Here is a 20,725-nt window from a genome sequence, read left to right on the forward strand (position 1 = left end):
GCCCCCACCTGTAGTACACTTTCTTTCTCCTCCCTGGTCCATCACCAGTACCTTATCTGCATCCAGAAGTGTCACATTAGGTGGTGGGACTGTTGTCACTTTCTTTTCTTTTCTTTTTTCTCTTTTTGGATTATATTTTTTTCGCCGAGTGTCGGCGTGTCACCAACATCAACTACTGGGACTATTTAATGGACTTTTACAAATAATTTTATATATATTTCATTCACATTTTTCTTTCTTTCTTATTGTTAATAATTATTCACTTGTGTACTCATGTCATCAGTTGATCATAATATCAGCATATATATTTACACTTCTTAAGGTATTTCATTTGATAAGTTTTCCTGATATTTGATATACTTTGGATTTATGCACCTTTGAAGCAGACTCACATACCCTTGTACACTGCTTGCTGATATATACCTTCATTCTATTACTTTTTATATATATTAACTTTTTTGTTGTTTGATCATAGCACTTTTGTTATGCACCACTTAGTGCTTTTTTTGTGCTTATATTTCACTTCTTTATTTATATATTTGCATCTGTGAGTCCCTTTTCACATAATTTACTCATATATTTAGGTCACTTGCTATCTTTGTATTCATTATAGTCTAGCCCCCCCCCTTCTAACACAGCGCAACCACCACCCCCTTATTTACTATTCTAAAAGCCAGAAGTGGTGCAACAAAGTACTAGTGATGTGTTGGAGTGTTATTTTGTTTGTTTATTTTTCATGATTCCATAATTTTTTCCTCAGAATTGAGTGATTCCATAATTTATTCCCTGTGCTTGTTCTATAAATCTAATGCCCCGTACACATGGTCGGACTTTATTCGGACATTCCGACAACAAAATCCTAGGAGCCTTGTCATGGACCATTTTCTTTAACTTCCACCACAGATTTTCAATTGGATTGAGATCTGGACTGTTTGCAGGCCATGACATTGACCTTATGTGTCTTTCTTTAAGGAATTTTTTCACGGTTTTTGCTCTATGGCAAGATGCATTATCATCTTGATAAATGATTTCATCATCCCCAAACATCCTTTCAATAGATGGGATAAGAAAAGTGTCCAAAACTTCAATGTAAACCTGTGCATTTATTGAAGATTTAATGACAGCCATCTCCCCAGTGCCTTTACCTGACATGCAGCCCCATATCATAATTGACTGTGGAAATTTGCATGTTTTCTTCAGACAGTCGTCTGCATAAATCTCATTGGAACGGCACCAAACAAAAGTTCCAGCATCATCACCTTGCCCAATGCAGATTCAAGATTCATCACTGAATATGACTTTCATCCAATCATCCATGGTCCACGATTGCCTTTCCTTAGCCCATTGTAACCTTGTTTTTTTTTGTGTTTAGGTGTTGGAGATGGCTTTCTTTTAGCTTTTCTGTATGTAAATCCCATTTCCTTTAGGCGGTTTCTTACAGTTCGGTCACAGATGTTGACTCCAGTTTCCTCCCATTTGTTCATTTGTTTTGTTGTACATTTTCTGTTTTCAAGGCATATTGCTTTAAGTTTTCTGTCTTGACGCTTTGATGTCTTCCTTGGTCTACCAGTATGCTTGCCTTTAACCACCTTCCCATGTTGTTGGTATTTGGTCCATGTTTTAGACACAGCCGACTGTGAACAACCAACATCTTGTGCAACACTGCATGATGATTTACCCTCTTTACCTACATACTAACAAGCAGATTTAATCTGATGCAGGTGTTAGTGTTTGTAATGAAAATTTACAGGGTGATTCCATATTTTTTTCCTCAGAATTGAGTGATTCCATAATTTATTCCCTGTGCTTGTTCTATAAATCTAACTGTTACTGGCCACCACAATTATTTTTCTTGATTTCTTTTAGTGTTTCTTAAAGCCAGAAAGTTGCCATTTGAAATGCCTTTAGTTTTTGGCCATGTCTGTGATCTGCTTTTTTTCTACAACAATAAACAGCTGAAGGAACATCCTCATTGACTGGTGATTCCATAATTTTTGCCAGGGGTTGTAGAAGCACCCTTTTGATCTAATACAGCCATGAGTCTTTTTTGGGAAAGATGCAACAAGTTTTTCACACCTGGATTTAGGGATCCTCTGCCATTCCTCCTTGCAGATCCTCTCCAGTTCTGTCAGGTTGGATGGTAAACGTTGGTGGACAGCCATTGTTAGGTCTCTCCAGAGATGCTCAATTGGGTTTAAGTCAGGGCTCTGGCTGGGCCATTTAAGAACAGTCACGGAGTTGTTGTGAAGCCACTCCTTCGTTATTTTAGCTGTGTGCTTAGGGTCATTGTCTTGTTGGAAGGTAAACCTTCAGCCCAGTCTGAGGTCCAGAGCACTCTGGAAAAGGTTTTCGTCCAGGATATCCCTGTACTTGGCCGCATTCATCTTTCCCTCGATTGCAGTTGTCCTGTCCCTGCAGCTGAAAAACACCCCCACAGCATGATGCTGCCACCACCATGCTTCACTGTTGGGACTGTATTGGACAGGTGATGAGCAGTGCCTGGTTTTCTCCACACATACCGCTTAGAATTAAGGCCAAAAAGTTCTATCTTGGTCTCAGAGCAAAGAATCTTATTTTTCACCATCTTGGAGTCCTTCAGGTGTTTTTTTTAGCAAACTCCATGTGGGCTTTCATGTGTCTTGCACTGAGGAGAGGCTTCCGTCGGGCCACTCTGCCATAAAGCCCCAACTGGTGGAGGGCTGCAGTGATGATTGACTTTCTACAACTTTCTCCCATCTCCCGACTGCATCTCTGGAGCTCAGCCACAGTGATCTTTGGGTTCTTCTTTACCTCTCCCACCAAGGCTCATCTCCCCTGATAGCTCAGTTTGGCTGGATGGCCAGCTCTAGGAAGGGTTCTGGTCGTCCCAAACGTCTTCCATTTAAGCATTATGGAGGCCATTGTGCTCTTAGGAACCTTAAGTGCAGCAGACATTTTTTTGTAACCTTGGCCAGATCTGTGCCTTGCCACAATTCTGTCTCTGAACTCTTCAGGCAGTTCCTTTGATCTCATGATTCTCATTTGCTCTGACATGCATTGTGAGCTGTAAGGTCTTATATGGACAGGTGTGTGGCTTTCCTAATCAAGTCCAATCAGTATAATCAAACACAGCTGGACTCAAATTAAGGTGTAGAACCATCTCAAGGATGATCAGAAGAAATGGACAACACCTGAGTTAAATATATAAGTGTCACAGCAAAGGGTCTGAATACTTAGGACCATGTGATATTTCAGTTTTTCTTTTTTAATAAATCTGCAAAAATGTCAACAATTCTGTGTTTTTCTGTCAATATGGGGTGCTGTGTGTACATTAATGAGGACAAAAATGAACTTAAATGATTTTAGCAAATGGCTGCAATATAACAAAGAGTGAAAAATGTAAGGGGGTCTGAATACTTTCCGTCCCCACTGTAATCAAATAGTCTTCTATTCCATGTAAATGTGAAAAATCACACATTACAGTCCTCGCAGCATGTGCATGTTTTGAGATTGGCAGATTAAATTGGTGAATGTATGTCCATTCATTCGGTGAAGTGAAGCACTTTGTGATTTGCTGGCATATTTTAACCTGAGGAGAAGCTGATAGCATTATTTATGAATATATGATTTTATAGCAGTAAGAAGGGTCGCTGGTTCGAATCCCAACTACGACACTACCTGCCTGGAGTTTGCATGTTCTCCCTGTGCCTGCGTGGTACTCCAGTTTACTCCCACACTCCAAAGACATGCTGGTAGGTTAATTGGATCCTGTCTAAATTGTCCCTAGTATGTATGAATGTGAGATAGGGACCTTAGATTGTAAGCACCTTGAGGGTAGGCTGATGTGAATGTACAATGTATATGTAAAACGATGCGTAAATTGACAGCGCTATATAAGTACCTGAAATAAATAAAAAAATAAATAAAATATTGAAGGTATCACGTTATGTGTGGTCTTTTATGTATGGGCACTATAATTCATGAGGACACACTTCTCTAATACCCAAAGGCAGTTTCCTACCAGGAGGGGTGGATTGTCAGCTTAAGCTCCCCCAAGTGAGCTTGCTTGTTTGGAGAGACATTGGCAATTCAGATTGTATTCTGAGGGGCCTTTGGAATATTTGGAGCGAGTTTGGAGCACAAGAAGTGAGCAAGTGGTGACTGTGTCACTATAAGCCTGTTTGGACCCTATGAAAACCAGGGGTCACATATTCTGGTGAGAATCCATCTGCATTGGGTTCCAGCATGATGGCGGTTGTGGTCTAGGCTTGCACAAGCACATGTAGAACTATTTTGGGAGCACCATGTCTATAAGTAATATAAGCATAATTTATTTTTGTATTATACTTGTTAATATGATATGCTACACTATGGATGCAGTATTTTTGTTTTTTTTGCACGAAACATTGTGAGTGCCACAAGGACAGTGGAATATCTCAGGACTATCAACGAGAGGGAGGGCGACATCTGGAGGTGAGAAAGATATTTGCATTGAACCTGCATGACCCACTTAAAGTGTCACTAAACCCACAACATAAAAAAACTATCAATATATGGTGTATTACACACTGTTCATACTCACCAGTACCATGAGATTCGTTTCTGTATTCTGCAAAAAACCTGATTGATCCTGCTGCTCTGTATCTCCCCCTTCTGTCCAAGTCAGCTAGGAATTTTGCAGCTGTGGTGGCAACTCTGCACATGCTCAGTTTTTAGTGAGTTTCTATGCTGTGCATTTCCTCCCTATCACATCTGAGCAGCCCATGTGACTATGGAGTCACATGCATACGTACACACAGTGGTAAATTACTGCACACTCCTCCTCCATTCCCACTAACCAGCTAAACACAAGGGGGGCAGAATATTACATGTAGATTGATTGAGGCGTCACCTTCCTGTTATTCTAACACACAGGCTGGAGGGCCTGTGACTGACAGAAATCTGCCTACAACATGTTATTGCCAAAAAATAATAAAGATTTAATTTCAAATATATTTGTATGACAATTTAAAACAGTTTATTGATATTTAATTATATTCTGTACGCCAAAGGCTGGTTTTCTTTTGAACATGTAACAAGTGGCAGAGACTAGAAAGCACCTCCTCCTTATGCTTCCCTGCAGACAGGCTGGGAAAGAGCTGGGTCATGTGACAGCTGTTTATTGATTAGGAAAAGGTATTTCGATTTCTATTTTATTAAATTACAGTGCCATTATCCATATACAGAAGTAGAAGGGGTCAATGTAAATTAAACAGTGTGTGTTTAGTATCACTTTAAGGGTCAGAATATCTAGTGAGAGTTTATTCAACTGGGGGCGCATAAACAAAGGGAAGATGTGAGATTTGAAGGAGGGTTCCAATGTTGTAGAGACTCTAATGTATTTTGTTTTTTCACATTTACACTGACCATAAAACTGTTTGAATATACTGGGGAAAGTATATAGTATAGTTTTGGCTTTAGGAACGCACTCTGGTTCACACTGTTATACTTGCCCAAGGGGGTTAAGACACTTCTAGCTAGTGGGTATAGGTTAGTTTTGTTAGTTTGGGAACTGCAACTGGAGCGCTGGATAACTGATAATTCTAATTTAACTGTATTGAACCCAGATTCTGGGATTATTGGTTGGGCTTTTTTGTATGTTTTGTAATGAATTAAAATTTAATAAATACAGTTTCAAAATAAATAAATATTAATTGGTGCCATACGTATATTGCACACTAATCAATCCATGCATAGGATAAATTGTGAACAATCACTGGCTAAACACCATCACTTTTATAAACACCACAGCCACGAACCACTGCACCTGTTGTCTTAACCACTTCAGACCCGGAAGAAATGGCTGCTCAATGATCAGGCCATTTTTTGCGATACGGCACTGCGTCGCTTTAACTGACAATTGCGCATTCGTGTAATGCTGTACCCAAACAAAATTGACGCCCCCTTTTTTTTCCCACAAATAGAGCTTTCTTTTGGTAGTATTTGATCATCTCTGCGGTTTTTATTTTTTGCGCTATAAACAAAAAAAGAGTGACAATAAAAAAAAAAAAAAAAAAGAAAAAACAATATTTTGTACTTTTTGCTGTAATAAATAGACCCAATTTTTTAAAAAAGCTAATTTTTTCCTCAGTTTAGGCCGATATGTATTCTTCTACATATTTTTGGTAATAAAAATCGCAAAAAGCGTATATTGATTGGTTTGCGCAAATGTTATAGCGTCTACAAACTAGGGGGTAGATTTATGGCATTTTTATTTTATTTTACTAGTAATGGTGGCGATCTTTAGATTTTTATCTAGACTGCGACATTATGGCGGACATATCGGACACTTTTGACACATTTTTGGGTTGATTGACCATTATACAGCGATCAGTGCTATGAAAATGCACTGAATACTGTATAAATGTCACTGGCAGGGAAGGGGTTAACACTAGGGGGTGATCAAGGGGTTAACCACTTGCCGACCGCCTCACGCAGATATACTGCGGCAGAATGGCACGGGCAGGCAAAATCACGTACCTGGTACGTGATTGCCTTCCCGCGGGTGGGGGGTCCGATCGGCTTTGGTCTGGCAGCGATCAGAGATGAGGGGGAGGCCATCCATTCCTGGCCCCCCCTCACGATTGCTCCCAGCCAATGAGAATCTTTCCCTTCCTCTGTGTAGTACACAGAGGCAGAGGAAATGTCATCTCTCCTCGGCTCTGCAGTTTCCGTTCCGGCGCCGAGGAGAGAAGACATCTGAGTGAGTTGCACAACACAACACACACAGTAGAACATGCCAGGCACACTTTACACCCCCCTTTACCCCCCCCCCCCCCCCCCGTCACACTGACACCAAGCAGTTTTTTTTTTTTTCTGATTACTGCTTGGTGTCAGTTTGTGACAGTTAGTGTGGTAGGGCAGTAAGTGTTAGCCCCCTTTAGGTCTAGGGTACCCCCCTAACCCCCCCTAATAAAGTTTTAACCCCTTGATCACCCCCCGTCACCAGTGTCGCTAAGCGATCATTTTTCTGATCGCTGTATTAGTTTCCCTGGTGACGCTAGTTAGGAGGTAAATATTTAGGTTCGCCGTCAGCGTTTTATAGCAACAGGGACCCCCATGTACTACCTAATGTTTTAACCCCTTGATTGCCCCCTAGTTAACCCTTTCATCACTGATCACCGTATAACCGTTACAGGTGATGCTGGTTAGTTCGTTTATTTTTTATAGTGTCAGGGCACCCGCCGTTTATTACCGAATAAAGGTTTAGCCCCCTGATCGCCCGGCAGTGATATGCGTCGCCCCAGGCAGCGTCAGATTAGCGCCAGTACCGCTAACACCCATGCACGCAGCATACGCCTCCCTTAGTGGTATAGTATCTGAACAGATCAATATCTGATCCGATCAGATGTATACTAGCGTCCCCAGCAGTTTAGCTTTCCCAAAAATGCAGTGGTAGCGGGATCAGCCCAGATACCTACTAGCATGTGCGTTTTGCCCCTCCGCCCGGCCCAGCCCACCCAAGTGCAGTATCGATCGATCACTGACACTTACAAAACACGTAACGCATAACTGCAGCGTTCGCAGAGTCAGGCCTGATCCCTGCGATCGCTAACAGTTTTTATGGTAGTGTTTTGGTGAACTGGCAAGCACTAGCCCCAGGCAGCGTCAGGTTAGCGCCAGTACCGCTAACACCCACACACGCACCGTGCACCTCCCTTAGTGGTATAGTATCTAAACGGATCAATATCTGATCTGATCAGATCTATACTAGCGTCCCCAACAGTTTAGGGTTCCCAAAAACGCAGTGTTAGCGGGATCAGCCCAGATACCTGATAGCACCTGCGTTTTGCCCCTCCGCCCGGCCCAGCCCAGCCCACCCAAGTGCAGTATCGATCGATCACTGACATCTACAAAACACCAAACGCATAACTGCAGCGTTCGCAGAGTCAGGCCTGATCCCTGCGATCGCTAACAGTTTTTTTGGTAGCGTTTTGGTGAACTGGCAAGCGCCAGCGGCCTAGTACACCCCGGTCGTAGTCAAACCAGCACTGCAGTAACACTTGGTGATGTGGCAAGTCCCATAAGTGCAGTTCAAGCTGGTGAGGTGGCAAGCACAAGTAGTGTCCCGCTGCCATCAAGAAGAAGACAAACAGCCCCGTCGGTGCCCATAGTGCCCTTCCTGCTGCATTCGCCAATCCTAATTGGGAACCCACCACTTCTGCAGCACCCGTACTTCCCCCATTCACATCCCCAACCAAATGCAGTCGGCTGCATGAGAGGCATTTTCTTTATGTCCTCCAGAGTACCCCTACCCAATGAACCCCCCCAAAAATGATGTCGTGTCTGCAGCAAGACACCCGCTATTATTGTCCCTCCTGTCCTGACAATCCTGGTCTTTGCATTGGTGAATGTTTTGAACGCTACCATACACTAGTTGAGTATTAGCGTAGGGTACAGCATTGCACAGACTAGGCACACTTTCACAGGGTCTCGCAAGATGCCATCGCATTTTGAGAGACCTGAACCTGGAACCGGTTACAGTTATAAAAGTTACAGTTACAAAAAAAAGTGTAAAAAAAAAAAAAAAAAAAAACACAAAAAAAATATAAAATAAAAAAAAATAGTTGTCGTTTCATTGTTCTCTCTCTCTCTATTCTCTCTCTATTGTTCTGCTCTTTTTTACTGTATTCTATTCTGCAATGTTTTATTGTTATTATGTTTTATCATGTTTGCTTTTCAGTTATGCAATTTTTTATACTTTACCATTTACTGTGCTTTATTGTTAACCATTTTTTTGTCTTCAGGTACGCCATTCACAACTTTGAGTGGTTATACCAGAATGATGACTGCAGGTTTAGGTATCATCTTGGTATCATTCTTTTCAGCCAGCGGTCGGCTTTCATGTAAAAGCAATCCTAGCGGCTAATTAGCCTCTAGACTGCTTTTACAAGCAGTGGGAGGGAATGCCCCCCCCCACCGTCTTCCGTGTTTTTCTCTGGCTCTCCTGTCTCAACAGGGAACCTGAGAATGCAGCCGGTGATTCAGCCATCTGACCATAGAGCTGATCAAACATCTCTATGGCCTAAGAAACCGGAAGCTACGAGCATTTTATGACTTAGATTTCGTCAGATGTAAACAGCGCCATTGGGAAATTGGGGAAGCATTTTATCACACCGATCTTGGTGTGGTCAGATGCTTTGAGGGCAGAGGAGAGATCTAGGTTCTAATAGACCCCAATTTTTTCAAAAAAGAGTACCTGTCACTACCTATTGCTATCATAGGGGATATTTACATTCCCTGAGATCTGAGATAACAATAAAAATGATTTAAAAAAAAAAAAATGAAAGGAACAGTTTAAAAATAAGATAAAAAAGCAAAAAAATAATAAAGAAAAAAAGCACCCCTGTCCCCCCCTGCTCTCACGCTAAGGCGAATGCAAGCGTTGGTCTGGCGTCAAATGTAAACAGCAATTGCACCATGCATGTGAGGTATCACCGAGAAGGTCAGATCGAGGGCAGTAATTTTAGCAGTAGACCTCCTCTGTAAATCTAAAGTGGTAACCTGTAAAGGCTTTTAAAAATGTATTTATTTTGCTGCCACTGCACGTTTGTACGCAATTTTAAAGCATGTCATGTTTGTTATCCATGTACTCGGCCTAAGATCATCTTTTTTATTTCATCAAACATTTGGGCAATATAGTGTGTTTTAGTGCATTAAAATATAAAAAAGTGTGTTTTTTCCCCAAAAAATGCGTTTGAAAAATTGCTGCGCAAATACTGTGTGAAAAAAAAAAATGAAACACCCACGATTTTAATCTGTAGGGCCTTTGCTTTAAAAAAATATATAATGTTTGGGGGTTCAAAGTAATTTTCTTGCAAAAAAATAAATTTTTCATGTAAACAAAAAGTGTCAGAAAGGGCTTTGTCTTCAAGTGGTTAGGAGTGGGTGGTGTGTGACATAAGCTTCTAAATGTTGTGCATAAAATGCCAGGACAGTTCAAAACCCCCCAAATGACCCCATTTTGGAAAGTAGGCACCCCAAGCTATTTGCTGAGAGGCATGTTGAGTCCATGGAATATTTTACATTGTGACACAAGTTGCGGGAAAGAGACAAATTTTTTTTTTTTTTTTTGCACAAAGTTGTCACTAAATGATATATTGCTCAAACATGCCATGGGAATATGTGAAATTACACCCCAAAATACATTCTGTTGCTTCTCCTGAGTATGGGGATACAACATGTGTGAGACTTTTTGGGAGCCTAGCCTCGTGCGGGACTCCGAAAACCAAGCACCACCTTCAGGCTTTCTAAGGGCGTAAATTTTTGATTTCACTCTTCACTGCCTATCACAGTTTCGGAGGCCATGGAATGCCCAGGTTGCACAAAACCCCCCCAAATGACCCCATTTTGGAAAGTAGACACCCCAAGCTATTTGCTGAGAGGTATAATGAGTATTTTGCAGACCTCACTTTTTGTCACAAAGTTTTAAAAATTTAAAAAAAGAAAAAAAAAATTTTTTTTCTTGTCTTTCTTCATTTTCAAAAACAAATGAGAGCTGCAAAATACTCACCATGCCTCTCAGCAAATAGCTTGGGGTGTCTACTTTCCAAAATGGGGTCATTTTGGGGGGGTTTGTGCCACCTGGGCATTCCATGGCCTCCGAAACTGTGATAGGCAGTGAAGAGTGAAATCAAAAATTTACACCCTTAGAAATCCTGAAGGCGGTGCTTGGTTTTCGGGGCCCCGTACGCGGCTAGGCTCCCAAAAAGTCCCACACATGTGGTATCCCCATACTCAGGAGAAGCAGCTAAATGTATTTTGGGGTGCGATTCCACATATGCCCATGGCCTGTGTGAGCAATATATCATTTAGTGACAACTTTGTGCAAAAAAAAAAAATTGTCACTTTCCCGCAACTTGTGTCAAAATATAACATATTCCATGGACTCAACATGCCTCAAAGCAAATAGCTTGGGGTGTCTACTTTCCAAAATGGGGTGATTTGGGGGGGGGGGTTATGCCATCTGGGCATTTTATGGCCTTCAAAACTGTGACAGGTAGTGAGGAGTAAAATCAAAAATTTACGCCCTTAGAAATCCTGAAGGCAGTGATTGGTTTTCGGGGCCCCGTACGCGGCTAGGCTCCCAAAAAGTCCCACACATGTGGTATCCCCGTACTCAAGAGAAGCAGCTGAATATATTTTGGGGTGCAATTCCACATATGCCCATGGCCTGTGTGAGCATTATATTATTTAGAGACAACTTTTTGTAATTTTTTTTTGTCATTATTCAATCACTTGGAACAAAAAAAAATAATATTTAATGGGCTCAACATGCCTCTCAGCAATTTCCTTGGGGTGTCTACTTTCCAAAATAGGGTCATTTGTGGGGGTTTTGTACTGCCCTGCCATTTTAGCACCTCAAGAAATGACATAGGCAGTCATAAATTAAAGGCTGTGTAAATTCCAGAAAATGTACCCTAGTTTGTAGGCGCTATAACTTTTGCGCAAACCAATAAATATACACTTATTGACATTTTTTTTTACCGAAGACGTGTGGCCGAATACATTTTGGCCTAAATGTATGACTAAAATTGAGTTTATTGGATTTTTTTTATAACAAAAATTAGAAAATATCATTTTTTTTTCAAAATTTTCGGTCTTTTTCCGTTTATAGCGCAAAAAAAAAAACGGCAGAGGTGATCAAATACCTTCAAAAGAAAGCTCTATTTGTGGGAAGAAAAGGACGCAAATTTCGTTTGGGTACAGCATTGCATGACCGCGCAATTAGCAGTTAAAGCAACGCAGTGCCAAATTGTAAAAAGTGCTCTGGTCAGGAAGGGGGTCAATCCTTCCGGGGCTGAAGTGGTTAACTGTGTTCCCTATGTGTGTGTTCTAACTGTTGCGGAGGGGACTGACTATAGGAGATGAGAGATCGTGGTTCCCAGCTTGTAGGAACTCACAATCTCTTTCTCCTCACAGAACTGGGATGTGTATGTTTACACACACACACGTCCCTGTTCTGCCTCTTGTGCCCGCGACCGCCGGTCACGAGCATCGGCACCCCCACTGTGCAGCGGGCGCTGCTGCTACAACGGTTTGCGTGATCGTGCCGACCTGCTGCAGTGTAATGACGGCGGCTGGTCAGCAAGTGTTTAAAGGGTAACTCCACTTTTGAGGGGAAAAAAAATATCAAATAAAGAAAAAATAATATAGCGTATACAATTGCGACACAAGTCATATTGTAATGAATGTTATTAAAAATTACCTTCCCTTTTCAAACTGCAGCTCTGTAAAATACAATGCAATATGGCTACCTGGAAGTGTTCTATACATAGAATGTGTACAGAACGCCCCCCCAGAAACATAATTTCCTGCTTGTGTGATTGGCTCACCAATTTTCCCAGAAGTCTGCCCTAAGATACAAGTCAGATTTCAGGCATCCCCTGCAACAAAAATGTCATTTTTGGTCAGATACTTCCAATAGGAAATCACATCTAAAGGGATGCATACCCTGCAATTTTTCTCATTAGAGCCCTGCAGGTGCACAGCTGTTTGATAATTATGAAACCACTCCCATTAGACTTACTTTCCCACATGGATACAAACACACAGGGATTTCTTCAGAATAACAAAAGGTAGGAATCTGCAACAAACTGTTAAAATCCTTGTAATGTACACAGATCACCCAGAGGGGAATGTTTTTTTCTCAACAAAAGTTACCTTACGCTTTAAATCTACCTTCTAAAATTTCAGTCTCACAAAAGCAAAACTGATCATCTCCTGAAGTAAAGCCCTAACAGTGGACTAATACAATTTTATGGCAAGGGAATCGCTAGGTTGCCTTTAATACAAAAAGGAATTGTGACCAAAAAAAAAAAAAAAAAGTCTGTAAAAAGCCATGCTCTCTGATTCTATACAGAAATCTAACAAATGTGTTAAGAATAACATTAGAAAAAGCATAATTCACCATTTACTGTGACTTACATAACCACGTTTGTCACAAATTTATTTTAAAATCAAATACTACAAAAAAATGTTGTCTTGGCTTGAAAGGTTTTGTTCAAACAGGCTACAAACCTTAAGAGGCAGAGGTAGCTCATCTATAGTCATCTGACATCCTTAAATTTCTAATCATTTAGGATTAGGCTGGGTTCACACTGGTGCGACACGACAGCCGTCCTACTTTGGATCCGACTTTGCCCTGCGACATGAAGCCGGCATGTGTCCGACTTTCAATGAACGGGGATCCGACTTGGATCCCCGCCAATGCCGGCACTGTGTTTGGTATGAATCTTTAGGGGGGAACTCCGCGCCAAATTTTAAATAAAAAACCGGCATGGGTTCCCCCTCCAGAGGCATACCAGGCCCTTGGGTCTGGTATGGACCTTGAGGGGAACCCCCTACGCCGAAAAAACGGCGTGGGGGGTCGCCCCCAATCCATACCAGACCCTTATCCGAGCACGCAGCCCGGCCGGACAGGAATGGGGGTGGGGACGAGCGAGCGCCCCCCCCCCTCCTGAACCGTACCAGGCCGCATGCCCTCAACATGGGGGGTGGTGCCTTGGGGGAGGGGGGCGCGCTGCGGCCCCCCCACCCCAAAGCACCTTGTCCCCATGTCGATGAGGACAAGGGCCTCTTCCCGACAACCCTGGCCGTTGGTTGTCGGGGTCTGCGGGCGGGGGGCTTATCGGAATCCGGGAGCCCCCTTTAATAAGGGAGCCCCCAGATCCCGGCCCCCCACCCTATGTGAATGAGTATGGGGTACAGCGTACCCCTACCCATTCACCTAGGAAAAAAGTGTCAATTTAAAAAAAAACACTACACAGATTTTTAAAGCATTTTATTAGACAGCTCCGGGGGTCTTCTTCCGACTTCGGGGGTCTCTCCGGTTCTTCTCCACGCTCTCCGGATCTTCTGCCGGGCTCCTCCGCTCTCTTCTGCTCTTTTGCCGCTCTTTTGCTAAAGCGGAGGAGCCCGGTCTTCAATCTTCTGCCTTCTGCCTTCTTCTCCTGATGTTGACACGACGCTCTCTGGGGCTAGAATGCTCTCTGTGCGCTCTGCTCTGACTTATATAGGCGGTGACCCCGCCCCCTTATGCCGTCACAGTCCCTGGGCATGCTGGGACTGTGACGTTTTAGGGGCGTGGTCATCGGCCAGGGTTGTCGGGAAGAGGCCCTTGTCCTCATCAACATGGGGACAAGGTGCTTTGGGGGGGGGGGCCGCAGCGCGCCCCCTCCCCCAAAGCACCAACCCCCCATGTTGAGGGCATGCGGCCTGGTACGGCTCAGGAGGGGGGGGGGCGCTCGCTCGTCCCCACCCCCATTCCTGTCCGGCCGGGCTGCGTGCTCGGATAAGGGTCTGGTATGGATTGGGGGGGACCCCCACGCCGTTTTTATCGGCGTAGGGGGTTCCCCTCAAGGTCCATACCAGACCCAAGGGCCTGGTATGCTCTTGGAGGGGGAACCCATGCCGGTTTTTTATTTAAAATTTGGCGCGGAGTTCCCCCTCAAGAACATCTGAGCACAAGTCGCGTGCCAAAGTCGGATCATGCAAGACGGCAATCCGACTTTGATCCGACTTCAATGATAGTCAATAGACTGAAGTAGGATCAAAGTCGGACCAAAGTAGTACAGGGAGCATTTCTAAAGTCGGAACGACTTGTGTCGGACCAGTTAGGACGGCTCCCATAGGGAAACATTAAATTTCACACGTCATGCGACATGAGCTCCCAATGTCGGAGCGTTTGTCGGACCAGTGTGAACCCAGCCTCAAGGTATTGATCAAACACACCTTCTTCACAGCAGCTGTAACATACATTGGAGTTAATTTACTAAAACTGGAGAGTGCAAAATCTGGTGCAGTTGTACATGGTAGCAAATCAGCTTCTAACTTCTAACTAAAAAAACAAAACAAAACACTGGAAGCTGATTGGCTTCTATGCAGAGCTGCACAACATTTTGAACTCCCCAATTTTGGTAAATCAATCCCACAGTGTGCATGAATAAAGGAGGCTATTAAAGATGTACTCTTGTGCCAGGCAATGAGATGTACCTAATGTGGCTCAGCTCCTGCCTGCACTGGCCCTTAGAATTAGCAGCAAATTAATTTTTTGGTACTCACTCAACCAATGCATGTGCAAGAGATTCAATGTTTTCACGATCCAGGTTTGTTGTAGGTTCATCCAGGGCAAGTATTCCACAGTTCAGACAAAACGTTTCTGCTAGTGCCAGACGGATAATAAGAGATGCCAGAACCTGCACAACAAACATTCAACTTCAAAATTTGATTTTGCTTCTAGAATAACTTATACTCTCCTTTCTAACACAGCAGTGCTTCCCAAACATTGCTCAATCAGGTACTACCCATTGCAACCTTTGCAGCACACTAGTACAGCCCATACTAATAAAAATTAAATGTCCCTCCCAAGCATACTGCCAACACTTAGTCAGAACATAGTCTTCCTCAGCCACTGCAATACGTTCGAGCACATCAAATTTTTCAGAAAAGCAAATATACACTAATTCACATGTTATGGCATTAGCTGGCAGCATTCTTCAGCCTGCACCTCCTATATGCAGCAATAGATTTCCTAGCAAATCTTAACTTTGGAAAGTAAAGTCAAGAACTGTCCCTCCTCCTGCAACCGGCTATTAACCTTTTCAATGCCATGTGCGTACGCTGTATGGACCTACAGAAGTGCCTGCAGGTGGTCAAGTCCGTATGGACCTACATTCCTGCTGTTATAAGCTCATGGTCACTTCAGGGACCATAAACTTATATCAACAAGAGCTCTGATTAGCGGCTAACAAGCCGCTGATCAGAGTCATTCAGCTAAAATGACCCCCCCGCCGTCTCTCTACCTGTCACCTGCTGCTTCCCCCCCCTCCTGCACTACATAAAATGCCTGCTCTGTCCCCCCCACACTGTCCTCCGCCCACTGCATCTGTCCCCCAGCACAAATTTTTACCCCTCAGCTTCCATTGCTCCCCCGCTGCCACTCCCGCCGCAATTGCAGAGGTAAATTTTTATATTTTTTCCCTAAATGTTGCCCCCCCCCCCCCACTGGCACCCCCTTCAGTGCCCCCCCCCCCCCCCACATCTGTTGCAATTGCAGAGTTAAACTTTTTTTTTTCCTTTCTAAATGATAATCCCAACCCCCCCCTGCTCACCGATCCCTGGCGGCCCCTCCATGCAGCTCTGCATGCCGACATTCTCAGCAGCTGCTGCCCGGGAGATCGGCGAGTGCATTGTGTCAGGATGGAGAGCGGGGGAGCTGGTAAACATGTGTCTACCAGCCCCCTTCCTTTCCTAGCTGAACGTAGTGAGCGTTCGGTACCGATCGCTCATATGTTCAGCTGTCACTGTGGCATAGTAAACAGTTTACTATGCCACCATTTATGAATGAATGAGAGCCGCTATTCAGAGGCGTCCATCCATAAGTTTTTCAGCTGAGCCTGCAGAGAAAGGGACTGAGCTCTTCAGTCCCTTTCTCTGTTTAAAAAAGAGACATTAGAGGTTTGTTTAGACCCCTGATGCCTCTCCAAAGACCCCCCCCCCACACCACTAAAAAAACAAAAAAGTGAAAAAGATAAGAAAAGAAAAAAAAAGTGAAAAAAAGAAGAGAAAATAAATCATAGCAAGGCCCCTTTCACACAGGCACCTGCAGGACAGAATCCGCTTGTTCAGCAGGGGATCAGTCTGCTAATCCCCCGCAGATGACAGGTCCTTCTCCGCTCCGCAGAGCAGAGACGGACACAGTCCCACCACCCTCTATGGGGCGATTGGGTGAAAACAGACCGCCTGTCCATTTTCATCCGATCCGTCAGACAGATGAAAAATAGGACTTCCATCCGTCTGTTTTTTGAAGGCAGGATCGGATAGCGACGCATGTCAATGGACATGTCACCGCTGACATCTGCTGCTCCATAGGGGAGACAGGAGGGTCCGATCAAGTCCGCCTGAAAAACTGACAGGTGGACCTGATCAGACAGCCGGTGTGAAAGGGCCCTAAGGGTAAAATTGCCTCTAAAGCCCAAGGCTACCCTCCAGAGGCTACTGACAGGCGGTGAGGGAGCAATGCCTCCTTACCACCTGTTTTAATCCCATTTTTGACAAGGGCGTCGCAGCTGCATGCCGCCCCCCCCCCCCCCCCCCCAACCGTAAGTCTAAACTAGGCCTAAGGCTGGGTTCACACTGGTCCGACAAACGCTCCGACATTGGGAGCTCATGTCGCATGACGTGTGAAATTTAATGTTTCCCTATGGGAGCCGTCCTAACTGGTCCGACACAAGTCGTTCCGACTTTAGAAATGCTCCCTGTACTACTTTTGTCCGACTTTGATCCTACTTCAGCCTATTGACTATCATTGAAGTCGGATCAAAGTCGGATTGCCGTCTTGCATGATCCGACTTCGGCACGCGACTTGTGCTCAGATGTTCTTGAGGGGGAACTCCGCGCCAAATTTTAAATAAAAAAACCGGCATGGGTTCCCCTCCAGGAGCATACCAGGCCCTTGGGTCTGGTATGGACTTTGAGGGGAACCCCCTACGCCGATAAAAACGGCGTGGGGGTCCCCCCCAATCCATACCAGACCCTTATCCGAGCACGCAGCCCGGCCGGACAGGAATGGGGGTGGGGACGAGCGAGCGCCCCCCCCTCCTGAACCGTACCAGGCCGCATGCCCTCAACATGGGGGGGTTGGTGCCTTGGGGGAGGGGGCGTTTCGGCCCCCCACCCCAAAGCACCTTGTCCCCATGTTGATGAGGACAAGGGCCTCTTCCCGACAACCCTGGCCGTTGGTTGTCGGGGTCTGCGGGCGGAGGGCTTATCGGAATCCAGGAGCCCCCTTTAATAAGGGGGCCCCCAGATCCCGGCCCCCCACCCTATGTGAATGAGTATGGGGTACATGGTACCCCTACCCATTTACCTAGGGAAGTGTCAATAAAAAAAACCACAGTACACAGGTTTCAAATTAATTTATTGGCAGCTCCGGTATCTTCTTCCGACTTCTCCGGTGTTCCGCCTCTTCTCCCGGGCCCCGCCGCTATCTTCTTCCAGCTCTATTGCCAGCGAGGGGCCCGGTCTGCTGCCGCTGTCTTCTCGCCGCTGTCTCGCCGCTTCTTCTCTTCATCTCTTCTTCCGATGTTGACACCGACGCTCCTCCCCGGCTGGAATGCTCTCTGTGCGCTCTGCTCTGACTTATATAGGCGGTGACCCCGCCCCCTTATGCCGTCACAGTCTCTGGGCATGCTGGGACTGTGACGTTTTAGGGGGCGTGGTCATCGGGTGATGACCACGCCCCCTAAAACGTCACAGTCCCAGCATGCCCAGAGACTGTGACGGCATAAGGGAGCGGGGTCACCGCCTATATAAGTCAGAGCAGAGCGCACAGAGAGCATTCCAGCCGGGGAGAGCGTCGTGTCAACATCGGAAGAAGAGATGAAGAGAAGAAGCGTCGAGACAGCGGCGAGAAGACAGCGGCAGCAGACCGGGCCCCTCGCTGGCAATAGAGCTGGAAGAAGATAGCGGCGGGGCCCGGGAGAAGAGGCGGAACACCGGGAGAAGTCGGAAGAAGATACCGGAGCTGCCCAATAAATTAATTTTGAAACCTGTGTACTGTGGTTTTTTTTATTGACACTTCCCTAGGTGAATGGGTAGGGTACCATGTACCCCATACTCATTCACATAGGGTGGGGGGCCGGGATCTGGGGGCCCCCTTATTAAAGGGGGCTCCTGGATTCCGATAAGCCCTCCGCCCGCAGACCCCGACAACCAACGGCCAGGGTTGTCGGGAAGAGGCCCTTGTCCTCATCAACATGGGGACAAGGTGCTTTGGGGTGGGGGGCCGCAGCGCGCCCCCTCCCCCAAGGCACCAACCCCCCCATGTTGAGGGCATGCGGCCTGGTACGGTTCAGGAGGGGGGGGGCGCTCGCTCGTCCCCACCCCCATTCCTGTCCGGCCGGGCTGCGTGCTCGGATAAGGGTCTGGTATGGATTGGGGGGACCCCCACGCCGTTTTTATCGGCGTAGGGGGTTCCCCTCAAGGTCCATACCAGACCCAAGGGCCTGGTATGCTCCTGGAGGGGGAACCCATGCCGTTTTTTTATTTAAAATTTGGCGCGGAGTTCCCCCTAAAGATTCATACCAAACACAGTGCCGGGCATTGGCGGGGATCCAAGTCGGATCCCCGTTCATTGTAAGTCGGACACATGCCGGCTTCATGTCGCAGGGCAAAGTCGGATCCAAAGTAGGACGGCTGTCGTGTCGCACCAGTGTGAACCCAGCCTAAGGCCTTGTTCACGCAGGGCATACCACTACAGGGCAGTGTTTAGCTGCAGAAGGATGCACAGGTGTTTTCACAATTTGTGATTGCTGTAAGAGAAAAATGAAATCCTTCAGATTTTTAGAAAATTTTGGATATTTACATTTTTGCGTATGTTCAATTTTAACCATTTTGCAAAAAGGCGCAATGTAAAAATTACAAATATATGTTATTTAATATCTTAATACAGGTTAAGCTTTTATATTTAGTTGGAATTTAGAAGGAATTTTGTAAAATTAGCTGTGTTTTTTTCTGCTAATAATGGTTTTAGCGAAATCTTATTTTGATAAACATTTGCGCAAATACCGCAGGGCTTAAAAAATCAGTAGCACCTTCTTTTTATTTCAGAGGTCATATGCTTCCAGAAAATAAATGGCTTGGGGGTCCTTTACAAACTCTGAAAGCTGTAAGGAAAAATGAAAGCCTTCAGATTTTTAGAAAAATTTGGATATTACATTTTTGCGTACGTTCGATTTTAACCATTTGCAAAAAGGCGCAATGTAAAAATTACAAATATTTGTTATTTATTATCTTCATACAGGTTAAGCTTTTATATTCAGGTGGAATTTAGCAGGAATTTGTAAAATTAGCTGTGTTTTTATCTGCTAATAATGGTTTTAATGTATTTTTAGCAAAAATCTTGTTTTGATAAACATTTGTCCTTCATGAATTCTGAAAGCTGGGAACAGTGATAACCTTCTGTTTGATTTTCACCGTTTCACAAAAAGGCACAATTTGAAAGTTACAATATTTATTATTTGTTAACTCAATACAGGTTAAGCTTTTATATATAGTAGGAATTTTGTAAAATTTCCTGTGTTTTATCTGTGAATAATGATTTTAGTGAATGTTTAGCAAAAAATATTGTTTTGATAAACATTTGCTCAAATATTGTGGGACCTTAAAAATCAGTAGCACTTTCTTTTTATTCTACCGTCATGTGCTTCAGAAAATATATGGTTTAGGGGGTCTTTTACAAACTCTGAAAGCTATAAGTGAAAAATAAAAAAGCAAAGGAGAAATTGCAAAAATGGCCATCTGAGTGTACAAAATCGAGTGAAAGGTTTAAAGGGATAGGAGGCTACAACTGTTAATAAAGTAAGTGTGATGGGCCAGCTCCCCATACCAGAGCTATCTGGTTTTAGGACACTTCTAGAGAAAGAATAAAGTTGTCTTCTATAGAATGCTGCTTAACGTTTGACGGTGGCAGAATGGCACTGCTGCACGAATCGCCGTAGCTGTACAGCGCTCACGCCCGCAGGTAGGATTCGTTACATAACCAAATCGGTCTTCAGGTTCAGGCCAATGATTTCTGGCATGGACCTGCTGATCAGCACAGTTTTCACCCCCCTCCCCCGATCGCCCCCAGTTAACCCCTTCACTCCCTGTCACTGTGTCACCAAGTGCAGTTTTTAGATTTTTCACTGATCACTGCATTGGTGTC

At 44.6% G+C, this 20,725-nt stretch overlaps 1 protein-coding gene across 2 annotated transcripts in view; it reads right to left on the reverse strand.

Annotated features, from left to right (window-relative positions):
* The window catches only part of RAD50 (RAD50 double strand break repair protein), a 463,790-nt gene that overhangs the window by 16,266 nt on the left and 426,799 nt on the right, over nucleotides 1-20,725 (reverse strand). Inside the window, exon 25 of one of the 2 annotated variants that reach the window (XM_073620673.1) lies at nucleotides 15,082-15,215. The exons of the other annotated variant lie outside the window; for it this stretch is intronic. Within the exon in view, the coding sequence (XP_073476774.1) occupies nucleotides 15,082-15,215 (134 nt within the window). The remainder of the gene's footprint in view (nucleotides 1-15,081; nucleotides 15,216-20,725) is intronic. 2 annotated transcript variants of the gene reach the window in all.

The sequence above is a fragment of the Aquarana catesbeiana genome, linkage group LG03, assembly GCF_042186555.1.
Source record: "Aquarana catesbeiana isolate 2022-GZ linkage group LG03, ASM4218655v1, whole genome shotgun sequence".
NCBI lineage: Eukaryota > Metazoa > Chordata > Amphibia > Anura > Ranidae > Aquarana > Aquarana catesbeiana.